Raw genomic sequence first — 23,312 nt, 5'->3', positions numbered from 1 at the left:
AAACCAGACTGGAGCGGAAAGCGAGCGATGTAAACATTAATTAACCTCGATGACTATAACAATGGCTAAAACAGAAACATGAAACAACAGCCAGACTGGAGCGGAAAGCGGGCGATGTAAACAAATTAATTAACATCACTGACTATAACAATGACTAAAAAGACTTGGAACAACAGCCAGACTGGAGCGGAAAGCGAGCGATGTAAACAAATTAATTAACATGGCTGACTACAACACTGGCTAAAGCAAATACATAGAACAGCAGCCAGATTGGAGCGGAAAGCGAGCGTTGTAAACATTAATTAACATCGCTGACTATAACAACGGCTAAAACAAACACAGAACAACAGCCAGACTGGAGCGGAAAGCGAGTGATGTAAACAAATGAATTAAGTTCAAGCTGAGAAAGAATTTCTAAAAAGTTGAAATTTCCAACTGCCCCCTCCCATAATTTGTATTAGCCTTGTACCTATACTACTTATGCGTTTCACCGAAACTACTAAGCAGTCTAAAATTCATGGTGTAGAGGTCAATTATTGGAGTTACCAGTCGTTTGAGAGAATTTCGTCCGAAGTTAATTGGTTGTGTATCGTTTTATTTAGACAAAAACTATCCAGCGTACGCTTCTCCAACCTCAGAAAATCAGACTGAGTAGTAAAGTAGAAATGGCGCTTTGCACCATATGATTTTGCGATTTCTGATTAACTGTTCGAGTAATAATTAGACATTAGAATAATTATAAAAATAGAATAATATTAATCTGAATGGAGTTATTTAATTCAATATGGTTTCAGGCAGAACCCTGAAGAAGCTGAAAAGGTGTTCGGGACAGAAGACGCGTGTGAGTTTGCAGCCGGGGCTATTGTGTTCATCAACACATCTATCAACAACTCAAAAGTAAAGGAGAAAATGACTGAAGAGGACTTCGCTAATTATGGACAGTGTAAGCGATTAATTACTCGAAAACTACGTTATTTACAGGAAAATATCCGCTCTTTGAAATTTTCCTGTAAGAAGTGGCCAAGGGTACATCTTCGTTGAAACAAAATTTTTTGTCAAAAAAGCGAATAACTTTTCTGATGTACCTCGTGAAATTTTTTTTAGTTAATAATATTTAAATAGTTTCCATTCTGATTGGATTTCAATGAAAAACAATGTGAGAACTTAACTTTCTGCTAGCTCCAATTTGTTCGTATAAACATGTTTTGACATCTCAAGCTAACTTATGTGGTAGCATTTTAAAATTGGCTTTCCCTACATGATCACTACAAAAAGGTCAAAAAGGTATTTCGAGATTTCTTCATTTTGGAAAAAAAATTGTGGCATCAAAGATCAGCCACTTTTTCCTCCAATTTACTGGCAATTTCAACATTTTTTTGTCATTGAAATTTTCTCTGTATTTTTGATGAACCTGCTATTTCTAACAGAGAAGGAAAACCTCGCTTGGAGCTTTTTTAAGCTTTTTTCTACAAGTTGTATGATTTGATAAAAGCTTAAATTTCTCAACGTTAATAACAAATTACGTCTGAATCTTGTCGGAAATTTTAATACATATCTTTTTAATTTTTATAATTTCAGAAATCGCTCAGTGCGCCGGCAAAACTGATCCAGCAAGGGCAATCAATCATTTGTTAATTGCTCTCAAACGAAGTTTGTAGCAATTATATTAGTCCTGTCGGTCTTTTTTTTATGCGATTTTTCGCTTGACCAATTTTTCGTCTGACGCTTTTGACTTTTCGTCCTCAAAAACCGGATAAACAGGTAGCGCCCAGCGGGCATTAAGTGCTCTTAGAGCCTTTTAGCTCTGTTTCAGCTCAAACAGTTTTGGAGTCTTATACTTATGGTGTGAACAGCGGTTCTTAGAGGTTGAAGACCCCCCCACTGCTGACCCCCCACTATTGCCCCCCCCCACCGCCCTGTTGCCCCCCACCCCCCACCCGACTGTCGCCACCCCCATCGGCACCCCCGTGCACCCTCTCCCCACTCGTGGCTAGCTACTGACGAACAACCGCTAGCTAAAAACGCAAATTTATACTAATTTTCACAATTTTTTTCAAGTTTTTTGAAAATTTTTGTCAGTTTTTTAAATTTTTTCAGCCCTAGGTGTCAAGGAATCCACTCTAGGATTTGATAATAGGTTATTGAATAGTTTCTAGTGGTAATAGAATGGTTTCAACATTTCAACACTGCAAATTTTTTGCATTTTTTTGATAAATTTTGCAAATTTTTTCAATGTTTTTGAAAGTTTTTGTCGTTTTTTAGGTTTATTCAGCCTCAAGAGCCAAGGAACTTCCTCGAGGGTTTAATAATAGGTTACTATGTAGTTTCTAGAAGTAATGGAATCATTTTCAAGATTTAAACATCACGAATTTTAGCATTTTTTTGACAAAAATTCCTATATTTTTAAAATTTTTTGACATATTTTTTCATTATTCAAGATTTTTCAGCCTCAGGGTTCAGACAACCTCCTGAAGGGTTTGATAATACGTTGCTGCATATAGTTTCTAGTGGTAATAGAATGTTTTTAACATTTGAACATCACGATTTTAGCAATTGTTGGATAAAACTTGAATTTTTTTTTCAAATTTTTCAAAATTTGTCATTATCTAAGTTCTTCCAGCCCCAAGAAACCTCGTATAGGCTTTGATAATAGGTTACTGAACAATTTTTATTGCGATAGAATAGTTTTGAACTTTTTAATATCACAAATTTAATCAATTTTTTAATAAAACTTATGATTTTTTCAATTTTTTTTTTGAAATTTTTGTCGTTTTATTTGCAGTTTTTGAGTCCTTTTTTGAGTTTAACGATTAATACTGGCCAACGAAGCTTTTTAAGTCTTGCAGATGGGTTACATGACAAAAATCAAGAGGCAAAAAATGTTCTTTGAACATTTTCGTCACTGCGAAATGTGGAAAGTTTTCTTCTGAATTTTGCACTTTCAGTTTTTTATATGATTTAAATACTAACAAGGCTAGAATCTCATGGAAAAAATTTCTAGCTCTCTCTCTTTCTCTCTGTGTGTGTGTTGGTTGGCGTTTCTTTCCTTCTCTTTCTCGCTCACGTTTTACCTTGCACTCTCTCTCTCTCTCTCCTTAACTCTTTTGTTGACTTCAGCGGCTCTTATGTGGCGTGATAATATCGTCTATTACCCTAGCCTCACGCCTCTTCAATCAAGCGAAAGCTAACCTCACTAAACAGTGGCTAGGTGCTGACAACCGCCCGCCGGTCGTTTGAGAGCAATTCGCCCGACGTTAGTCGGTTATGTTTTAAATTTGCTGCTTGGCCTCCCAAAACTCGTATTTTTTGTAACTGGAAGTTTGTTTTTAACTGCCCCCGAACGAACTCTTAAACAACTTTTGTAAGCGTGTCTTTATTTTGCAAAATTTTTCTTGATATTTTTTGTGTTTATAGTTGCGAATTATTGGGGCGCTGTCTTTTTTAAGATCTGTTCACACATTTTCATGATTTTTGAAATCAAATTGGAGTAGTGATTTTGGTCACGCCGAAACAGGAAATTGAGAGAAAAGCGAGTGGTTCTGTGGCCTGAAATTTTTTTTGTTCAAATGCGGCAATTTCACTTTAATTTTACTGTTTTTTCGATTTTTTGCATCAAATTTTTTTCTAAATGGTTTTCCCAATTCGTTCATAGTCCATTCTAGGCCTAATTTTTTCTTGTTTGAACCTAATTGCCATTTCTCGCTAGTTATTTCTTGTTCACATGTGGCTATTTGACATTAATTTTCTGTTTTTTTTTTAAATTTTTTGATCTTATTTTTTGCTTGAATTTTTTGCGCTTTTTTGTTCTAGAACATTCTTTGACTTCTCAAGTGACTTTTTCACGCTTTCGTTCTTCATTTTTGAGTGATTTCTATTGTTATCACTCCGAAGTAAAGCTTGTTACTAATATAAAGTTGGTCGGAGCTTAGCAAAAATTTGGGGCAAATAGCACGGTCGACAGTGCATACATATGGTTATGAAGCGGGAGGTAAATGGTTCGAATCCCGGTGGGATCCAAAATGTTATTCCACCCGCCTGTCTTTCGAGAGCAATTCTTCCGACATAAGTCGGTTTATGTTCCTAATTAATTCTTAGTTCGTTCTAGGTCTCGTTTTTTTGTATAGTCTATGACAATTCTTTGAACTGTACGTCAGGACCTGTCCTGCTATATTTTTTAATTCGTCGTCTGACGCTTTTTGTTTTAGATTTGTTCACCCAGCAAAGCTGAAGTCAAATTTTCTGATTGACTTCGTCCTCTCACTAACAGCGTTTGCTCGCGTGACGTCAATTTAGTTCATTTGCGTGATTATTTTTGATCATACGTGACTTACCTCAATCAATAAAATGACTTTTGCACTTTAAAAGTTTCAGGTCAAAGGAACTCATGTGCAGTAAAGGTCCCTATTAAAAGGCTTCTGCGGAATGAATTTTAGCAAACTTTATTAATTTATCACTATGTTTTTTAAGTAGCTTTTTGAGCGGCGTCGATTTTTTTTTTAATTTAGATCTGTTTCTCTCTATATATATGGTATCTCTAAATTATGTATCTGTTTCTATCTCTATTATACGGCTCGCGAGTCTATTCTTTCGCTGCTATTCCGGAAATCTGCCGGCTATGTTTTGAACATTCTTCGGTCTCAAGTGACTCTGTGGCTTGAGAAATAGAATTTTTTTGTGATCTCAATTGCTTTCATCCCTATGTGAAGTTTTGACTATTATAAAGGCGATTTTAAGCGATGAAGTGCAGGTTAAGGTTTCAAACTGCCACCGTCAGATCGAACTTGTTAGTTCTACACCCATAAAATTATCTTGATTTTTGTCAACCTCGTTGTTTCCTTGTTTGCTGTAAATACTACCTAGGGGGGCAGGCGTGGCCCAAATAAGGAGTTGCTTCCATATCAGGCGTTGTAACTGCAAAAAAGCGTGGCCCAAGATCAGGAGTTCCCCACTGGGTGAGTATTTGATGGCTTATTCAAGTGTGGCCGTTCTTCCTGTAGTGTCGATTCCTGTAGATGTAATCGTCTACGAAACCTCCTTCTATTCTACTGACCTTTATAGTTTGCCTAATTTTCCCAATCATTTCAACGCAAGTATCAAATACAAACCGACGAAAAAACTCACATCAACTTCCAAATATGATACCTGTTTCAAACTGTATTGCATTTTGATGAATACAATTTCTGCTATACAATAGGCTCACTAATTAGGACAGACCGGATTTTTAGCATCTCAATTCGATATGCCATTGTTTTTTCTCCAAATTTTACAAAATTTCGTTGTTTTTATTAATCATTTGTAGAAATCAGAACCAAAGTTTAAATCATTGCGCAGTGTAAACATTTCACCGCTGCCGTTCCATGCTTTCGTGAAATATAAAGCTTTTTTCGTTTTGATAATAAAAAACTTGGCTTTTAAAGGAGACTATTCAGTGACGAACGCTGCAATTCCTCAGATTTTGTAGGCAAAAAATCAAAGCAACTTGCTTGAAAAACGACATTCAAATTTTGATTCAGTGTTACGTCATTTCAGTTGGAAGTAAAAATTGTTCCCTTATCATACAGTGGAAATAAGATCAGATTTTGTGAGATGTAACTGGAGGACCTAATTAGCTGGTAGGCAAACTTGATGCCAAACAATGCTATTTTTAATGCAATAAACAAAATGCACTGATGAAAAGCATTAGAGGAATTCTACGGGATCGGTACTCCAGTGTTTCAGTAATTATTCTTCTTATCCAACAAATTTTCGAAAACAAACTGGAAACAGGGAGAATAAACAGTTTTCATATTGAAGACAAAAACCTCGCTTTTAGATAAGATGACGAATGCAATAGTGTAATTGTTTAAACTTCAATATTAGTCATTGTTCAGTTTGTTTGTAGTTGAAGGACAGAGAAGTGTTCCAAATAAAATAGAAACCTCATTCAATTGTGACCCTTGAGATTAATTTTTTTGAATTTGAAGGGGCCAAAAGTCTAAGAAAAAAAGGACAGAAATTTAAAAATTTAGGCTTTCGAAAGTCAATCAATTTAATATTAAATTGTCCCCCTAATCGATTTCAACCTTACAAGCCAATTTCAAACTGAAATGATAAAAAGTGCTCTATACAGGTTGATTTTAAGTTGCAACCATGGGATGTGGTGTATACCAGCAATATGATTGAAATAATTTTTATATTACAGATCACAATTGAAACTGGAGGAAGTTTGCACGTTTCTTGGTTAAACTTCAATATTGGTTCCCTTGCTAGCTAATCACTGTAAATCACTCTAAATCCTTCTGATAAAATTTTCCTCTAAATCAGTTTCCTTTTATGTTCATTAAGTGTCTCCACATACCTTTTGTGTATGCTGCTAGTTTAGACTTCAAAAACTTAATTCCATTACCTTATGCTGGTACTTAGGACGTTAAAATTATTATTAGAAAATTGTTTTTGTCATACAACAATTTTATGACAAATTCAAATTTCATTGGATGTCTGATAGCAACCGGGGGGCGCATACGTTCATAAAAAATATTTTCCGTAAAATTGTTTTTAATTGGCAGAAAAGTTTTCTCTCGCCCGATTACCTTTGCAGTTGGCTCAAATCTTGTCCATCTAATATCCTAGAGAACCTCTAATGACTATCAAACACCTGAAATGTTTCAAAAACTCTTTCGACTAAAGAACAACGTTTTTCTCATTTAGGATTTTCATACTGATTACGGTCTCGTTGCCAACAAACCCGCCGGATCAACGAGAACAACTTTTGAGTTAAAAATTTGTTTAAAAAAATTGTTAATGGACTAGGCAAAAACAAAGACAACAGAGCAGATACTGCACCTAAATTATTTGTGAGAATGGCTGATGAGAACGATGACTTCAGGTATCGGGTTTTCGAGATGTCTGCCATCACTGTCTGCCTACTGCGAACTCACGCTCGAAGCAAATCGTTTTTAAGATTTGTTCTAAACAGACGATGACAATTATGAAGTTTTTCTGCAATGAAAAGGATTCAACGCGAAGCTGAACCTAAATCAAACGTCAATTTTTCTTGAATAGTTACATATTTTTTAAAGAGAAATTATTCAACCGTCTTGTGTCATAAAGTTGGCATGCCACTAACCGTTGGACTTAAAACCAACGTCCAAGCCACGACTAAAATAGCAGTAATACCGTGCACACCGTTTTGACAAAACCGCAATTACTCTCAATTTTTTTTGATAGTGAAAACAATCAGCCTTGGAGGAAATCTTTTTACAATATTTTGATTTTACATTCAATAACATATTTCAGTCCACATTTACTTAAAGGAACACATTTATTCATAACTCATTTGACATTTTTGAGATCCAAAAAAGTACCTATTAATTAGAAAGAAATCCTAATAATATCTTTATGGTATCAAACTGAGCCTGGTGTAAATGAATTAGTGTTTTCGGATAGAAGCCAAGTCCAGAATGTGAGTTCTGCAAGAGTTCGTGACGTTAGACTGTTTGATATTAACCTCTCAGACTAGAGATTGTAAGGAGTTGACCTCGTAACATGAAATCAATATGTAACTAAACTTGAAATATAGCCCAAAACATTTGTGTTTATAGAAACCAATTTGCACTCCAAAAATATCATAATTGAGGCCTTATAGTAAAAATGTGTCATTTTGAGAAATAATTTTCAGACATTATTAACACTAAGGTTGGGTAACTACGAATTTGTGCTTCAGGGATACAAACAAAATTTCCAGGACAATCCTCTATACCGTTTTAATGAAAAATGTCTTTACTTTGAGCTTCTTGGATATTAGGCAAGCACATCTCATTCGACTTCCATTCAAACAATTTTCAAAATTCCAAATTTTAATCTCTTTGCTGTTTGCAATCTCGAGTACAATTCAAGCTGCATTCAAAAGGTCAGAAACAACTGGAATGCTAACACTGGAATGTTAAAACATAGTTCAATCAGCTCTAATTGTAAAGATTTGTGGCTATTAAAATCCGTGTTCCGCTGTGGCGAAGTTAGTGTACGTGAAATGGACCTGAAACCAATTTTTTATCTTCATAAAATTAAAAGGATGACTACAGGGTCAAAAACTACACTGTTTCCCACTTTTGAAACAAAATTTCCCGTCTTTTTGCCGTTCCTTGATGCAACAAGATTCATGGTCCGATTCATAGCAGTTTTTTAACATTTTACCGAACTATATCTTTCTTATAAACCTCCGCACTTTAGGTATCAGACTAATTTTTAACTATGATTATGTATTCCAGCAATTTCACCATCGCAGCGTCATGAAAACTAAGATCCTTCATTTTTGTAAAACAATAATGAAGGAAAAGTTGAAGAACCACAATCACCTGTTGACTTCTCCAATTTATATTCCAAATTCCATGGGAACAAGGGCAAAAACCACGGAAGCATTAAACTACTGGCCTCGAGTCAGAAAATTAAGATAGCATTGATTTAGTTTCTCAAAAATCTTCCAGAAATGAACAGCCCAACAGTAGGAATCCACCGTTCATGTCAGCCTAAGCCCTAATAACGCACAAATTACCAGCATCGGAGGTTAACAACATAAGGTTTCTTTGGATGTTTTTAAAAATTTCTCAAATATTCTTAAACTACATAACCGATCACACATACAAAACTCAAGGTTGCATGAAATCAATGGGCCATAGACCTAATAAACCTGAACTGGTTCGCACCTCCAATGCATCAAAAATGCCTTCCCACATTTTTCTGACAAGATTGAAATACATTTCACATCTGTTTCAAGTTATCGGTTTTATTCGCAACTTAAACATTTGCAAGTAAAATAAGACATAATCTGTCACATTTAATTCAGAACTGAACTGAATAATCAAAGACGGCGCAATTCTTCAATGGTTTAGAACCATTCAACTCACTAACCACGCCCAAATATAGACTTTTTGACGTTTTTTGACGTTTTTCATTGACTTTTCAAAGGTATTTGAATTATAATTTAGTGACCGAAAAAGATGATAATTAAAGTAGAGATAAAATTAGGTTAAAAAACTGTTGCAAGACACATTAAGTCAGCCTACTTTTGCTTTTTTCCCTTTCATAGATTCATGAAGCCAAACCTTCCGTTAGTTTGTAGCAGACACTTTTTTTTTAAGATAACCCTATCCCGAGGAAAAAACCGCAATTCGTAAACAACTCTTGCAACATTGTAGCTCACAAGTTTAAGTAAGTTTGAGTGTTTAGTTCGCGGCTAAGTATTCAAATACTCATCCTAAAGCTTTTATCATACAGCGCCATTCTTCTACACTAAACTGAAAATTGTTTTCATTCAAGGTGAAGTTCCTTTTCTAACAAAATTATCCACTTAGTTCCCCGGAAATTGATCAATGCCAATGAAAATTAAATTTCAATTACCTCGAAGCAAAAATATGTGGGAACAATAGTTTTGGATTTCACGACAGAAACCTAAAGTTAAGATCACTTGTGCAATCACATTTGGAACAAAATGTGCCGATTTTCTGCTTTGTTACAGCTGATTAAAAAAACTTTGGGGTGGAACAAACTCAGTGGTTCTTAATATTGACAACTATTGTAAATGCGGTTTTCTCTTACAATAATTACCAAGCCTCGTTGAACTAAATAAAAGTCTGATTTTCAACTTCTTAACCATTCGTAGACATTTTCGAAGAAACGGTCCGCTAATTAATGTATAAGAGGTCAGAAATAAGAAACGAATCGCAAGTAAAAAATTTCATGAGCTGTAAATTAGTTTGGAAGCCAGCACCTACACGTCGGGAATGTTTCACGGTCAGTTTTTATGAAAAGCGGAAAAAAGAAACGCATTTTTTTTATTAACAGAAAGCAAAACAGAAATAATTTTTATTGGTTGACAATATATCAATTCGGATTAGCAGGAACAGAACAAAAAAATTACAGAGGAGAACAGTCTTCAGATAACAGATTTTTCTAAAAGAGTCACTGCCTCTAAAAGTATAGAAGTTAGCAGTAAATGAACCTGGCAGAAGTTAGCGGTAAATGAACATCTGAATCCCCCATATCATGAGAAGGAGGCGAGAAAAACATAAAATAGGTAGCATTTTCTGAATAGACAGAAAATGCTACCTTGTTTGACAATAACGTAACGAATTGCGCAAAAATTTTATTTTGAAATGCACCTAAAAGTTTGAAATGAATCACCTACAACAGATTGTTGGTGTTAATTTTAGCATAGAAAGAGAATAAGAGACAACCAAGCCACTCTTGAAAATATAGTCGTATGAGTTGGTGGAAGTCTACAATAATAAATTGCTGCAACAATATCTTTTGTTCTTCAATATCAGAACACACACGCAAGCGTTCAGCCTCGTTTTGGAAATTCCACGCATAGAAAAATGGAGCCCAAGGTTGTTTTGAATAGAAGGAGGAACATACTTTGTCTGAAAAGCTGTTTAACTCTCTGTGTTTCAGACAACCCATTTTCTGTCTCCATGATATGAACGACTTTCATTGCTGGAGCACGGAGGGATAGGAGCCCAAACACAAATCCATACAAATCCATAGCGGTTCTCGGTACATGAAAAGTTGCTCTCATATACGGATGCATTGGTATTTCGGTGGCTTGCTGCATAGATACGGCTCGACGAACACTCGCAAAAAACTTGTAGATTCGCTCCTCTTTCAGGTTACGTTTTTGCAAGATTTCTCTCAATGAATTAGCTGTCTCTGCTTCCAACAAATGTAAGAGTGCTCAATCGGCGAACCCGACTTCCGATAACAAAGACCTAAGATGGCAGCCACAACGAATATTTTGATTTGGAGGAGGATATTGATGTGGCCATTCGTGGGAATCCGTCGCCCATCAACCTATGGCAATTCGATGCCACCTAGTTGCAAAGCGGAAACTGTCGTCTGCGAACACTACTACCGCGATAGTTCACAATGAAACCTGCCTTCACGCTGACTCTCTTCAATGGTCACTGTCTGTACATCTCAGTTTCAATTGCTGGTCTGGTAACTAGATCTGGCGCCGGAGCAGCATAAAAGGCAACGGACGCTTGTGTGCATGCTGCAATTTTTAAAACTCCAATTGATCCTTGAAAGCCCCGAAGAGTTAACTGTAATTCTCACAAGCCCTTTGTCATAAATCAGTAATTCGTCTGGCTCTCTAACTTTATTGTTAAGAAATCTGGTTATCCAAACATCACCCAATCTCCACATAGTTGATCCCAGCATTCTTTTCTCATCAACTGATTTTGCCACAAAATATTGCACGCAACTTCGACTAACATAATCAAAATGACGAGCAATACTTTCACGTTCGGCTTTTTTTTTGCCAAAAACTCGCATCACGGATGGATCGTCAATCTCATCCCATGAGGCCACAAAATGGCTATTCTCCATAAGCAGTTGCACGATTCGCTCAACGTCTTGTTCTGGAATAGGCCTTTGCTCCATCAGTCGAAGAAGAAGCCGTCCCTGCTCATCCGAACAGTAAGGAAGATGTGGTAAAAATCTCGCACCCAGACACTGTAGGAAGTTGACAACAGTCTCCATTTGCCAGAACGTACACGCCGCCAAAAGGTAAAAAGTTATGCTTCAATCGTTGTAGCACCTTGTCCATAGCCGCCCACAATTCGCCATTAATGACACTGGTCTCTTCAACCAGAAATTGTAGTGTTCGAAAGTAATTCTGACGCTTTACATCCCTCGACAAGGCAATAACTGCCTCCTGGGCTAATTCTTGGCTAGAAGTATTTCTACATGGGATATGAAACAACCGGTGTGCATGCTCACCTCCGAGTTGATTCGACCGCCGGGCAGCTAAACTTGTAATCATACAATTGAAACCGTTGTGCAAGGCAAAAGCTAAAGCAACTCGACAAAGAAAACTTTCTCCAGAACCAGGTGGTCCTAGGTCGAGATCATTTTTGCAGGTTTCATTAGTGGAAGCCAAAGGGGACTGAAATGAACTGACAAGATGTTGAAGTAACGCCGCTTGTTCCAATTTTGATGCTTCCGATTGATGATCTGCAAAAGATATTTGTGGAATCCAAAGCAACTCATTATTTTCACGGTTCAAATCTCCTATGTTGACCAAATTCAGTTCCTCGACATGGCTGAGAAGAGATTGCTTTACCAACAATTTGAACGCTTCCACTTCGCTGGACAAATCATCTGCAATTTTCGTTGTAAGAACAGCCGGATAATTTGGAAGAATGCCATCCTGAACACCCAATAAGCCGTAAAACGTCGTTTTTGCAGAAACAAGCTTAGCACTAAAAGTCAAAGCACCTCCGGGCAAAAAATGCAGTTCGTTATACGCGTAGCAGTGAAGCAACGATAACACATCCTCTTCAGTGTATGTTGGTTTTGCTTCTAAAATATGAGCAAACACATAAGCGCATCTCAGAGAGCCTTGATGATAAAGATCCAGTTCTGTTTCAAATTGCCCGAAGCGTAGTAGAAAAGACACCAAAAACTGAATTTCATTACGAGGATGAACTTTTTTGAAAACAATTTCTGGAATCAATTTCCCCTCATCTATTATCCAATCGTTATCAAGCTCTACTGAATTCAAGGATGTCAAAACTATGTTTCGCACACGAATAACTTTGAGATTTTGAGGACGTGTTTCTAAGAATTGGAGTAACTTTATTGTTAAGAAATCTGGTTATCCAAACATCACCCAATCTCCACATAGTTGATCCCAGCATTCTTTTCTCATCAACTGATTTTGCCACAAAATATTGCACGCAACTTCGACGAACATAATCAAAATGACGAGCAATACTTTCACGTTCGGCTTTTTTTTTTTGCCAAAAACTCGCATCACGGATGGATCGTCAATCTCATCCCATGAGGCCACAAAATGGCTATTCTCCATAAGCAGTTGCACGATTCGCTCAACGTCTTGTTCTGGAATAGGCCTTTGCTCCATCAGTCGAAGAAGAAGCCGTCCCTGCTCATCCGAACAGTAAGGAAGATGTGGTAAAAATCTCGCACCCAGACACTGTAGGAAGTTGACAACAGTCTCCATTTGCCAGAACGTACACGCCGCCAAAAGGTAAAAAGTTATGCTTCAATCGTTGTAGCACCTTGTCCATAGCCGCCCACAATTCGCCATTAATGACACTGGTCTCTTCAACCAGAAATTGTAGTGTTCGAAAGTAATTCTGACGCTTTACATCCCTCGACAAGGCAATAACTGCCTCCTGGGCTAATTCTTGGCTAGAAGTATTTCTACATGGGATATGAAACAACCGGTGTGCATGCTCACCTCCGAGTTGATTCGACCGCCGGGCAGCTAAACTTGTAATCATACAATTGAAACCGTTGTGCAAGGCAAAAGCTAAAGCAACTCGACAAAGAAAACTTTCTCCAGAACCAGGTGGTCCTAGGTCGAGATCATTTTTGAAGGTTTCATTACTGGAAGCCAAAGGGGACTGAAATGAACTGACAAGATGTTGAAGTAACGCCGCTTGTTCCAATTTTGATGCTTCCGATTGATGATCTGCAAAAGATATTTGTGGAATCCAAAGCAACTCATTATTTTCACGGTTCAAATCTCCTATGTTGACCAAATTCAGTTCCTCGACATGGCTGAGAAGAGATTGCTTTACCAACAATTTGAACGCTTCCACTTCGCTGGACAAATCATCTGCAATTTTCGTTGTAAGAACAGCCGGATAATTTGGAAGAATGCCATCCTGAACACCCAATAAGCCGTAAAACGTCGTTTTTGCGGAAACAAGCTTAGCACTAAAAGTCAAAGCACCTCCGGGCAAAAAATGCAGTTCGTTATACGCGTAGCAGTGAAGCAACGATAACACATCCTCTTCAGTGTATGTTGGTTTTGCTTCTAAAATATGAGCAAACACATAAGCGCATCTCAGAGAGCCTTGATGATAAAGATCCAGTTCTGTTTCAAATTGCCCGAAGCGTAGTAAAAAAGACACCAAAAACTGAATTTCATTACGAGGATGAACATTTTTGAAAACAATTTCTGGAATTAATTTCCCCTCATCTATTATCCAATCGTTATCAAGCTCTACTGAATTCAAGGATGTCAAAACTATGTTTCGCACACGAATAACTTTGAGATTTTGAGGACGTGTTTCTAAGAATTGGAGTAACTGCTGTGCAGCCGCTTTACGAAGTCGCTCCCTTTTCCCAAAACAATTAATCCACGGCCAATTTTGACCAGAAGTTGCTCTTTGCTCAAGGTCGCAAATACTTGGTATGTACGCTTCAATAACAAAGAATCGAAAATAGACCTCCACGGAGTCAATACAAAGTAATTCTGGCGAGCGCAGCCCAAACACAGTAATGCGGTCATAATGCTCTTGACAATGCAACGAATCATCAATGGGCGATTCTTGTGACACAGTTGTCGCACGGCATATCGCCCGGAGGAAACAAATGCCTTCGCAATTGAAGTACATTAGAAAGTTTTCTCGATGTTCCGGATGAGGCGATGTAGCGGTCCTCAGGAGGTACATTTGGCACATGAATAAAAGAAAGGTTACTGAAAACGTGTGGTAATTGACATAACCAATGCACTCCTTCAGTAATAGACAACAAGGTACACTCAAATTTCTCAACTTGTCGTTCCCTCTTTGTCTGCATTTAAAATTTGATTGACACTTGCAATTCCCCGGTTCTCGATGCCTTCATTACGCAGGCGGAAGCTTTTTCCATCAAGACTGGGCGTGATCTGTCCGCTAGCGTGCTCCTCAACTTTGGTCACGTAATAAGTTAGATAAGACGAAACAAATGATCCCGTAAGACCAAGAACATTTGTACTCGACTTTGTTACTGCGAACAAATGCGCACCAGTAGGTATGATGTGCTCGCCCTTTGAGGCTCCATACATCCACTTCTCGCATTTCATGACACCATCAGGAACTAACCAGTCTGGCAATTAGTCACAGGCAGGAGTTGCCATTCCTATTTGGGCCATGATATTCAAAGCTTCTTGAGGGTACTGGACCAAGAGGGGAAGCTTCCAATGACAGTTGCTCACAGGATAGGGTGGCGTGCGACAAACTTTGTTTCCTTCAACGTCTATGCGTTTAAGGCATCTATAATTGGACTTCTCGCACTTATGTGTGTGGATCTGGATACACAAATCAAACAAATCGTTCAAGTGCTTTTCATTTTTGATCAGTCCAATGTTAGAATTCATCACAGCCTCTAAATTATGCCGTATATGTTTGTTTGCGCTTCGAACTGTGTCATCTAACTGAAACGAGTTTATATCCGACCAGATGAGAATATGGTAGTGTGGCAAATTTCCAACAGTAGTCTGCATTTCCGCTCTGCCCCAAACTTTCCTCAGTCGCCCCAAAATTTAAACCTGTCACTTCAGCAAGTGCTCAACAAGAAAACCAACACAATGGATCCAGGAGCGGACAATTGTTGTCATCACACTATCAACTGCTGCTTTTTTTACTTCATCACTGCTATTGTGAAAATGGGTATTTGGTTGGGCCATAATGCTTTTAATACCTGGAAACTGCTTTTGTTTACAAGTATTTCTTAAAAACAACGATGGGGCTTCAGTAGCAACAGCTGCCGCTAGTTCTTTCACACAGCGTTCTGAATCGTTTGTCTGAAAAGACACTTCCCGGAAAAATAATTGCGACTTCTATCCATTGATTTCCAAAGACTGTAGGCATTTTTTAAAAAAGGTTTGCGAGTGGTGTTTTCCAAGGGAGCAGTTAATGAGGCAATCGACGGCGTATTGAATATAAGGAATTGATGACGAGGTCAGAAGAGCAATATCAGTGATTTTGGTTAAAAAGTGACTAAGCGTGTCTTCGAAACCCAATCGAGCACATTCTGACAACAACGAATACAAAAAATGCGGCATTGCACCAGGGAAGGAACCATCTTCCATCTGGTGGTAAAATATAGCCGGGAAAAGAAGAGCCTCAGGTTGCACCAATGAAATAGAACACATAGGCATTTTTGCTGTTAACGTCTGCAAGAAACGTTTTACTCGTGTTGATGTGTCAACTGGATTTTTCGGACGATTGATCACAGCCAAAAAGCTATTGAACAGCGCCTGTATTGGAATTGATCCCAAATCTTTTGAGGGGTTGCTCAATTCAACAGGAGATGACAATACTCCTGCATCTGTATCAGCTTCTACACCTAACACATCAGAAGCGTGTATTGGCGGTTCTAAAGTTACATTATCATTCTCACCATACCCATCATATTCACATAAGGCATCGTCCGACTCTTGGGGCAAAAATAACTCCTCTGATGTGGAAACAAATACGTTTTTTTTTCGCAATCGAATATGAAATTTTATTCATCACTTTCAAATAAGTGAATATCGCACAAGGAATAATTACACATTGCAAAAGGACAACGCCATTTTGATTTTCGGCTACATTTCTCAGCGACGCAAATATATCCACTGCCTCGAAAATCAACACAAACATAGATATGATGATGGGGACACGTGTATTGGTTCTGTCGCGACACATACCGACAGGCAGAGACTGGTGCTTCAATTCGTCTAACAAAAACAGCGCAAGAAACGCGTTTCCATTGTACAGTGGTACGAAACTTGGGTTGCATAGTGCTTCGATTGAAACAAAGTCATTCGATTGTACAGAATCTTTTATTGCCAGCGAGACATCACGTTTATGTTGGCGGTGCCACTGAACTAGAATACATGTGAAGTCAACTAGATTGTCAAGATCGAGAAAGTCTGAACGATTAGAACTAAGAGCGCAAGAAATAAAAGAGCCCATGAAATTGTTCAGGGCTTTAACGAGGTTTTCTACGCTGTAAACAAAACAAAATTCAGCAAATTTTCCGAATACAGAAAGAAACAAAGTTGATAAAATACAAGTACTCTGTATAAACAGAGACTCACACATTGCCCTGCAATTGACCATTGTTCCACTTAGCAAAAATTTTGCTATTCTTCTACTTGCAGACGATTGCGTTAAATTCACAGCATACAGATCGCCACACATTACTGGAGTAGATTCTTCGCGTGGTGCCTAATTTACAAAAAGAAAACACGAGATCAGCTATCCCTTTGAAAACTTGAAGCCAAGATATTATGCATTTCATTATGGTGTAACATTTAAAACAGAAGCTTACAATAGCGTTGCGGTCAACTTTGCTCCCGTCATTCGCCTCATGCAGTTGTTTCTCAGAAAAGAGAATCACTTCGGCTGTCAAACCCTGAAATTATTGAAATAAGTTGAGTCGTTTTGCCCAATTAAGTTTTAAATGTTTGATTTTTTCATCTTTACCAAGGTTCTCGAACATATCCTTTCGTTTCCTTAAGAAAATGTATTCCTTGGCAGGTAGAAGAAATTGACTTTTCACAGCCAAATGACAAAATTGATTAGATAGCGAAAGTGCCCTAACACCGTTAAAACCACCCGTTGCTTTAGAAATATTCCACGTGTTGGAAAAAGCCCCTACGCGAACAGTTGATGCAGCTCGTAAAGATGGAATTAGTGGGGCTAACCTGTTGTCAAACGGATAGCTCAAACTGGCACTAGTTGGGTGTCTTGGAACATGAACCATTTTCAGTTTACTTCCACCATTATGTCTCTTGCACGTGGCTAGCATGAGACCACTCTCTGTTACCACCACGCAGGGTCGGAATAAAAAGGTTAATAAATTGTCGACAGCAGAAAGATAATCTTCCCTGATGGGTGCTAAACACTTTTGCCAACTGCTTTGAAAAGAAGTGAACTCAGGTAAAAATATAGTTCAGAAGATTATTGAATCCCACCAGTCCACAGTCATATATAAACTCGGACGCACCACAGAAGCAACGAACTTTTGGTTCGGAATATTTTTGAAGTGCTTCTACAAAACTCCTGCTCTCATATCTTCCGATAAGTTTCTTAAAATCGGCTTTTTCCTGAGTAATATTAAGAAATAACGATGTCATTTTATTGTCTGAATCGGCAAAGTAAAGACTCCAGCTAAGCTGGAACTTTACAGGCAACATCCAGTAAAAATCATGCGTAACCATGAACGTTTTAATAACACACGGCCAAGCTACTGCCCATAATTTTCGATTTGAATTTGATTCATGTGTTAAGTACTGGTCGCAAAGATGACACAATTGAACTTAAACATTTTTTCATCCGTCCAAATTTCCTTTGAATAATTTTGTCCCATGACACAGTTTTCAAATTGAACGGGTAACATAGCGTAGACACTCGGCCACACCCCGAACACAAATCTCCAGATTGTACAAAATTTTTGTCCACTCCCTGTTTTTGAGGATTATCCGGCTGCCCTCCATCATACAACAAACGCAAAGGATTTAGATGATTCACAGCGTTAGGCGTCATTACTTCATTTGCAGGTTTCCCTTTTTTGCCCAGCTGGACCTGATTATAGGAAGTAGTCTGAACACATGTGAGACGAGTGATAGGTTCAAAGTGATTAGAGCGGAGCATAAGAAAAACAGTGGGCAGCTCAGTGCTGTACTTGACAATGGGCTCCATAACAACCCATACTTCTGCTTCCGCCAGGAATACAGCCACATTGAGTTGAAAAGCTGAGCAGAAAGCCTGAATTTGAATAGCTCCACCCCATACACCATGAGTATGCATATTTGACGCCTGTAGGTAAGAATCTCCATTGTCACCCAACTGATCACTGTAGAACAGAAATTGTTGTGCCGTAAGTGGAATTGCCGCAATAAAACCACACAATACTTCGCTCATTTTTTCTTGCCTTCTATCTACTGACATTGTCACAGGACATGTACCAGAAACAATTCGCGAAAAGCTTGTGAATAGGCAATCTCCATCACCAATACTTCGCGCATTTTTTCTTGCCTTTATCTACTGACATTGTCAGAGGACATGTACCAGAAACAATTCGCGAAAAGCTTGTGAATAGGCAATCTCCATCACCTCTTACCCGATGAATGCCGACTGGCCTTGTGAATTCAGGTACAATATTCTCCACAGCTGGTTGCACTAAACCACCGTAGAATGGGATACTCCAGAAATCGCACCAGTGTCTTAAATGATCCTGACTAGAAGACACGACGGTAAAAGAGCTTGTTATCACAGCATACAGATCGCCACACATTACTGGAGTAGATTCTTCGCGTGGTGCCTAATTTACAAAAAGAAAACATGAGATCAGCTATCCCTTTGAAAACTTGAAGTCAAGATATTATGCATTTCAATATGGTGTAACATTTAAAACAGAAGCTTACAATAGCGTTTCGGCCAACTTTGCTCCCGTCATTCGCCTCATGCAGTTGTTTCTCAGAAAAGGGAATCACTTCGGCTGTCAAACCCTGAAATTATTCAAATAAGTTGAGTCGTTTTGCCCAATTAAGTTTCAAATGTTTGATTTTTTCATCTTTATCAATGGGAGACAGGACACAAATGATGGGGCACTGTCCTCTGTTCCTCTGTTAGTGTGTCCACAATTAGGATAACCTCCTTCTCTAGATTTGAGTGGCGTTTGCAAACCTGAGCTGCCAACACATCGATCATGATTTTTCTCAGAGGCACGTATAATCTAAACATATTTGCAAACAAAGCGGAACTATCGATAAAGTTACTAAACAAACTGAGTTATGTTGAGGGAACTATTTTTAGCATCATTCAAACCATTTTTTAATTGATCAGAATTTGAGGACTTACGGGAACTTGCGTAAACGCTTTGGTTGTTCCTAAACTAGTGTATGTAGAACAGATTTGCTGAGACGCTGTCATAAAACGAGCACAGTGTTGGAATTTTTTGGGATGTTTCCTCTTCCGAGAAGCAGGACCTGGGTTAGACTCCACGGCTCCAATAATCAGCAATGCAAGCAGACTTTTTTTCACTTGGCTGGGCGTCATAATCTAAATTGAAAAATACAACCGATGTAACTCCAATAATCACACAAATACTGTTAACACGATCTCCAAATTTCCGAAAAACACTCGATAGAAAACAGTTTGGAAGTATGCGTATTGCAAACAGTACATTCAAGTTTAGAGTCCCTAAATGCCTACTGCTGCCTCGCAACTGCTATCTTCTTTGAAAGATGGAATAACTACGACCAAAGTAACCACCTATCACGCCATAATACTTTTATTTACTCAGTAAAATTGCTAATGCATGGGTTAAAACCACGGTCAAATGACTAACAATACTAAAAACGAACTTACTAAACCATAATAGGTTTGAAATCACTGTATGGACGAGAAACCACTTGAAACGAATTGCTTCAACAGCATTCACAATATCATAGCATCCAGTTACGGCACAACCAGCAGGTGTAACGGAGCATATAACACATCTGAAACAAAATAAACTTCTCAGGCACATTTAAAAACGGCGTTTCTGAGCAGCAATCCCTAATTGCTACAACATAGCTGCCTTGACTATTGCCCATTGACATCGTTAATGAACAAAAAAGTTTATTTACATAACAATTATATGACAGCAACAATTCATAGAAGCATAGACAATGCTAACTCAATTTGCCACACGGCCATCGCACACGTTTCATAAATGATCTCAATGACGCTGTGCGCTCTCCCAATCGTAGTCGTCATCGTATTCACCGAGATGTTCTCCAAGCATTCTAGAAGATCGTGCTGACCTGGCAGGAGAATAAGACGCAGCAACTTCTCCGTCACTCGTGTCTGTTTCTCGAAAGATGTCCACATTTGACGTTGTGGCTCCTCTGTTTGTGTGACAATCCCGCGTTCCAACATCAGCATCAGACATCAAGCGGCAGGTACCTGCAAGAGACGAAGTGGACAGGGCTCTTTCACGGTTTTCATTTTCAGCCAAAATGGCCATTGAAGCTGCATTGTGGGTAAATTTGGAGTGGTCGCCAGTCACGTTAGACCTCATGACCTCACGGTTGATATCCGGAGACGAAGTGACTCCAGTGTCTCCTTTATCAATGACTTTCGACGGATCACAAGCTGAACTCTCTTGTACATTTCCTGTTACACATGCACCCGATTAGAAGTGCCAGTAGCCTCTGTGCCCTTGGTATTTGCTGCCATCTTTGGAACCTTGGCTGACGATGGACCTAAAAATTAGGACAACTTGCTTGACAGTTAACACAAAAACAGTTAGTTCATCATACACAGAAAAACCCACTGATGAGATGTTTAAATGAATTGATACACGGTGCTTTATCAAAGGGAAAGAGTAAGAACCTTTCACTTATTACTAACAACTCTTCGAGTTTGCAACCGCAACCGCTTTGCAAGCTAAAGCTTGTTGAATCGCTCATTTGTTACGACAAAAGCATTCAGATAAAAGCGGGTTACTAGCCTGTTGACCCGAAGTGCCGCAATAACAGCTGTCCGTCACGCAATTTTTGTTCTGGAATCAAATAGCAAACATGGATGGCGTAAGACTCATTCACGGTCTCGGGTTCCGTAATACCCGGCTTGAACCAGCCCTTAACGCGGAATCCCTGATCGGCCGCAATATCATCAAACAGCACTTGAAGCTGAAATAAACAGAACTGTACTGAACAAGAGCTTTACAGGTTTCTCCAGTTATAAAACTGATTTAGCAAAAATGAGCGCAAGTTTTTGGTTGTTGAGTTACCATAAAAGTCGATTAGTGACAGGAAATGAAATATTAGTTTGCTTACATCATCGTCAATGTCAAATGCGTTCACACGTGAATCCGTTGCCGGGCATGAATGGATGCCTTCATCGAGAACAACTCGCGACAGACGACTTGAACAGATGGCCACTTCGTCATTCGCAATATCGTCCAGCTCGTCACAAGTGAATACAAAATTGAGTGCCCAGTGTTTCCGCGCTGGAGCCTTGGTACAAAGAAACCACTCATTTCCGCTGAAAATAAACAACTCCTTTTAGTCAATATATCTTCAGGAAATAATAATTGATTTGCTGCAGGCAAGGGACACAATGGTACAAAAAATGAGCGTAAAATGAGTATAATATGAAATCTTGTAATAGCTAAAAATACCGATCTACAATTAAGGCAACGCCGAACAATAATAAGAAAATCTCATTCTCTCCTAACAAATAAAGCAAACTGATGGTTCGTTGGAATGCAAGGACTTAAAAACTTCCTACAAAATAACGCTTCATAACGGTTAAACTAAACAAAAAAGTTATCTATTTCACGTGGCCTACCGAAACTCAAGTTTAGAAACAACTACTGTTTCCACATTTTATTGTTAATGGTCACAATTAGTGATAAAATGAAATATAAATGAAAGAAAAAGACTCGCACTCGATGAGCTTCGAACTCAAGCTACTATTAATATAGGCTGACACCATACCACTGCACCAAGAAGTTCATGCAATGCGTTCTATTCGAAGCATCAGTATAGCTTTCTCAGCACCAATCCCGTCCAATTGAAATGGAAGCCAGAACACTGATTAGAGACAACACTGATCACAGATAACGCTCGTCAGACTGAACCATAGGGCCAGCACTGTTCTCTTCTCACTTTAAGAATAAAACCTCGAGATTGCTTTATTTGGAAGACCGTAAATCCTAAATCGTAGCCAGAAAAATAGGTTAAACTAGTTTTTTTCAAAGCTGCGCTAATTGGGATATCCCAGTTTTCTTAAAATCCAATGCGTTCATGCTTCCTAGTGCGTGCATTTTCGTTGTGGTTCGGAGGTTAGTTTTTAAATTATCATGAAACAGTTCCTTGTTGTTCATTTTTCTTTATTAAAGTACACAGATAGTTGTAAATGCATCATATAAGCAAGAAAGTGTTCATTTCAATTAGAAAAACAATCGTATTTTTTGGTGGATCAATGTTTGGATTGTGCTGTCACTAATTCCGTTAACAGATACCTCTTATATTAAAATTATTAAGTGAAAAAAATAAATATTTGCACTTTTACATGCGATAAATGTTTCCTGTAGAGAAGTTTCCGATTAATCCACAAATATCATTTTTCGAATTTGCACTCGAAGCCCCTCAGTATTTTGGTTCGAGAAATACCGGCAATAATGAATTTTTGAAAGGTTTTTTTCTCAAAAACTTATCGTTTTTACTTTTAAACAATTTAAGAAATAAAATTAATTCAGGATTCTCCGTGGGAAGTTTTATTACTGGGTATTTAGGACGGCCTCTAAAAATTACAAATAAACCAATGGCTATCCTTTATAGATTGTGTTTTGAACAGAAAAAGATTACCCCAATCAAGATACCTAAACAAAGTTATTTCGGCAAAAGCCAGCATTATCACTTACTCTGCTGAATTCAGAAAATTTGTTTCCGTCGGCTAATTACTTAGTTTTACTTGACTTGCAATTTTAAATTTTTTAGGCTAAAATTTTAGATTTTGAAGGAAGAAAATTGGATGCACCAGATTTGAGACCACTGTCTT

General features: G+C 38.2%; 1 protein-coding gene across 1 annotated transcript in view; it reads left to right on the top strand.

Annotated features, from left to right (window-relative positions):
* Positions 1 to 23,312, top strand: part of LOC142350589 (cytohesin-3-like) — a 69,564-nt gene that overhangs the window by 31,688 nt on the left and 14,564 nt on the right. The window contains exon 2 of the mRNA XM_075402475.1: positions 795 to 943. Within this exon, the coding sequence (XP_075258590.1) occupies positions 795 to 943 (149 nt within the window). The remainder of the gene's footprint in view (positions 1 to 794; positions 944 to 23,312) is intronic.

This window comes from Convolutriloba macropyga, chromosome 12, assembly GCF_964194025.1.
Source record: "Convolutriloba macropyga chromosome 12, txConMacr16.3, whole genome shotgun sequence".
Taxonomy (NCBI): Eukaryota; Metazoa; Xenacoelomorpha; order Acoela; family Convolutidae; genus Convolutriloba; species Convolutriloba macropyga.
This window is presented reverse-complemented; position numbering and strand designations above follow the sequence as displayed.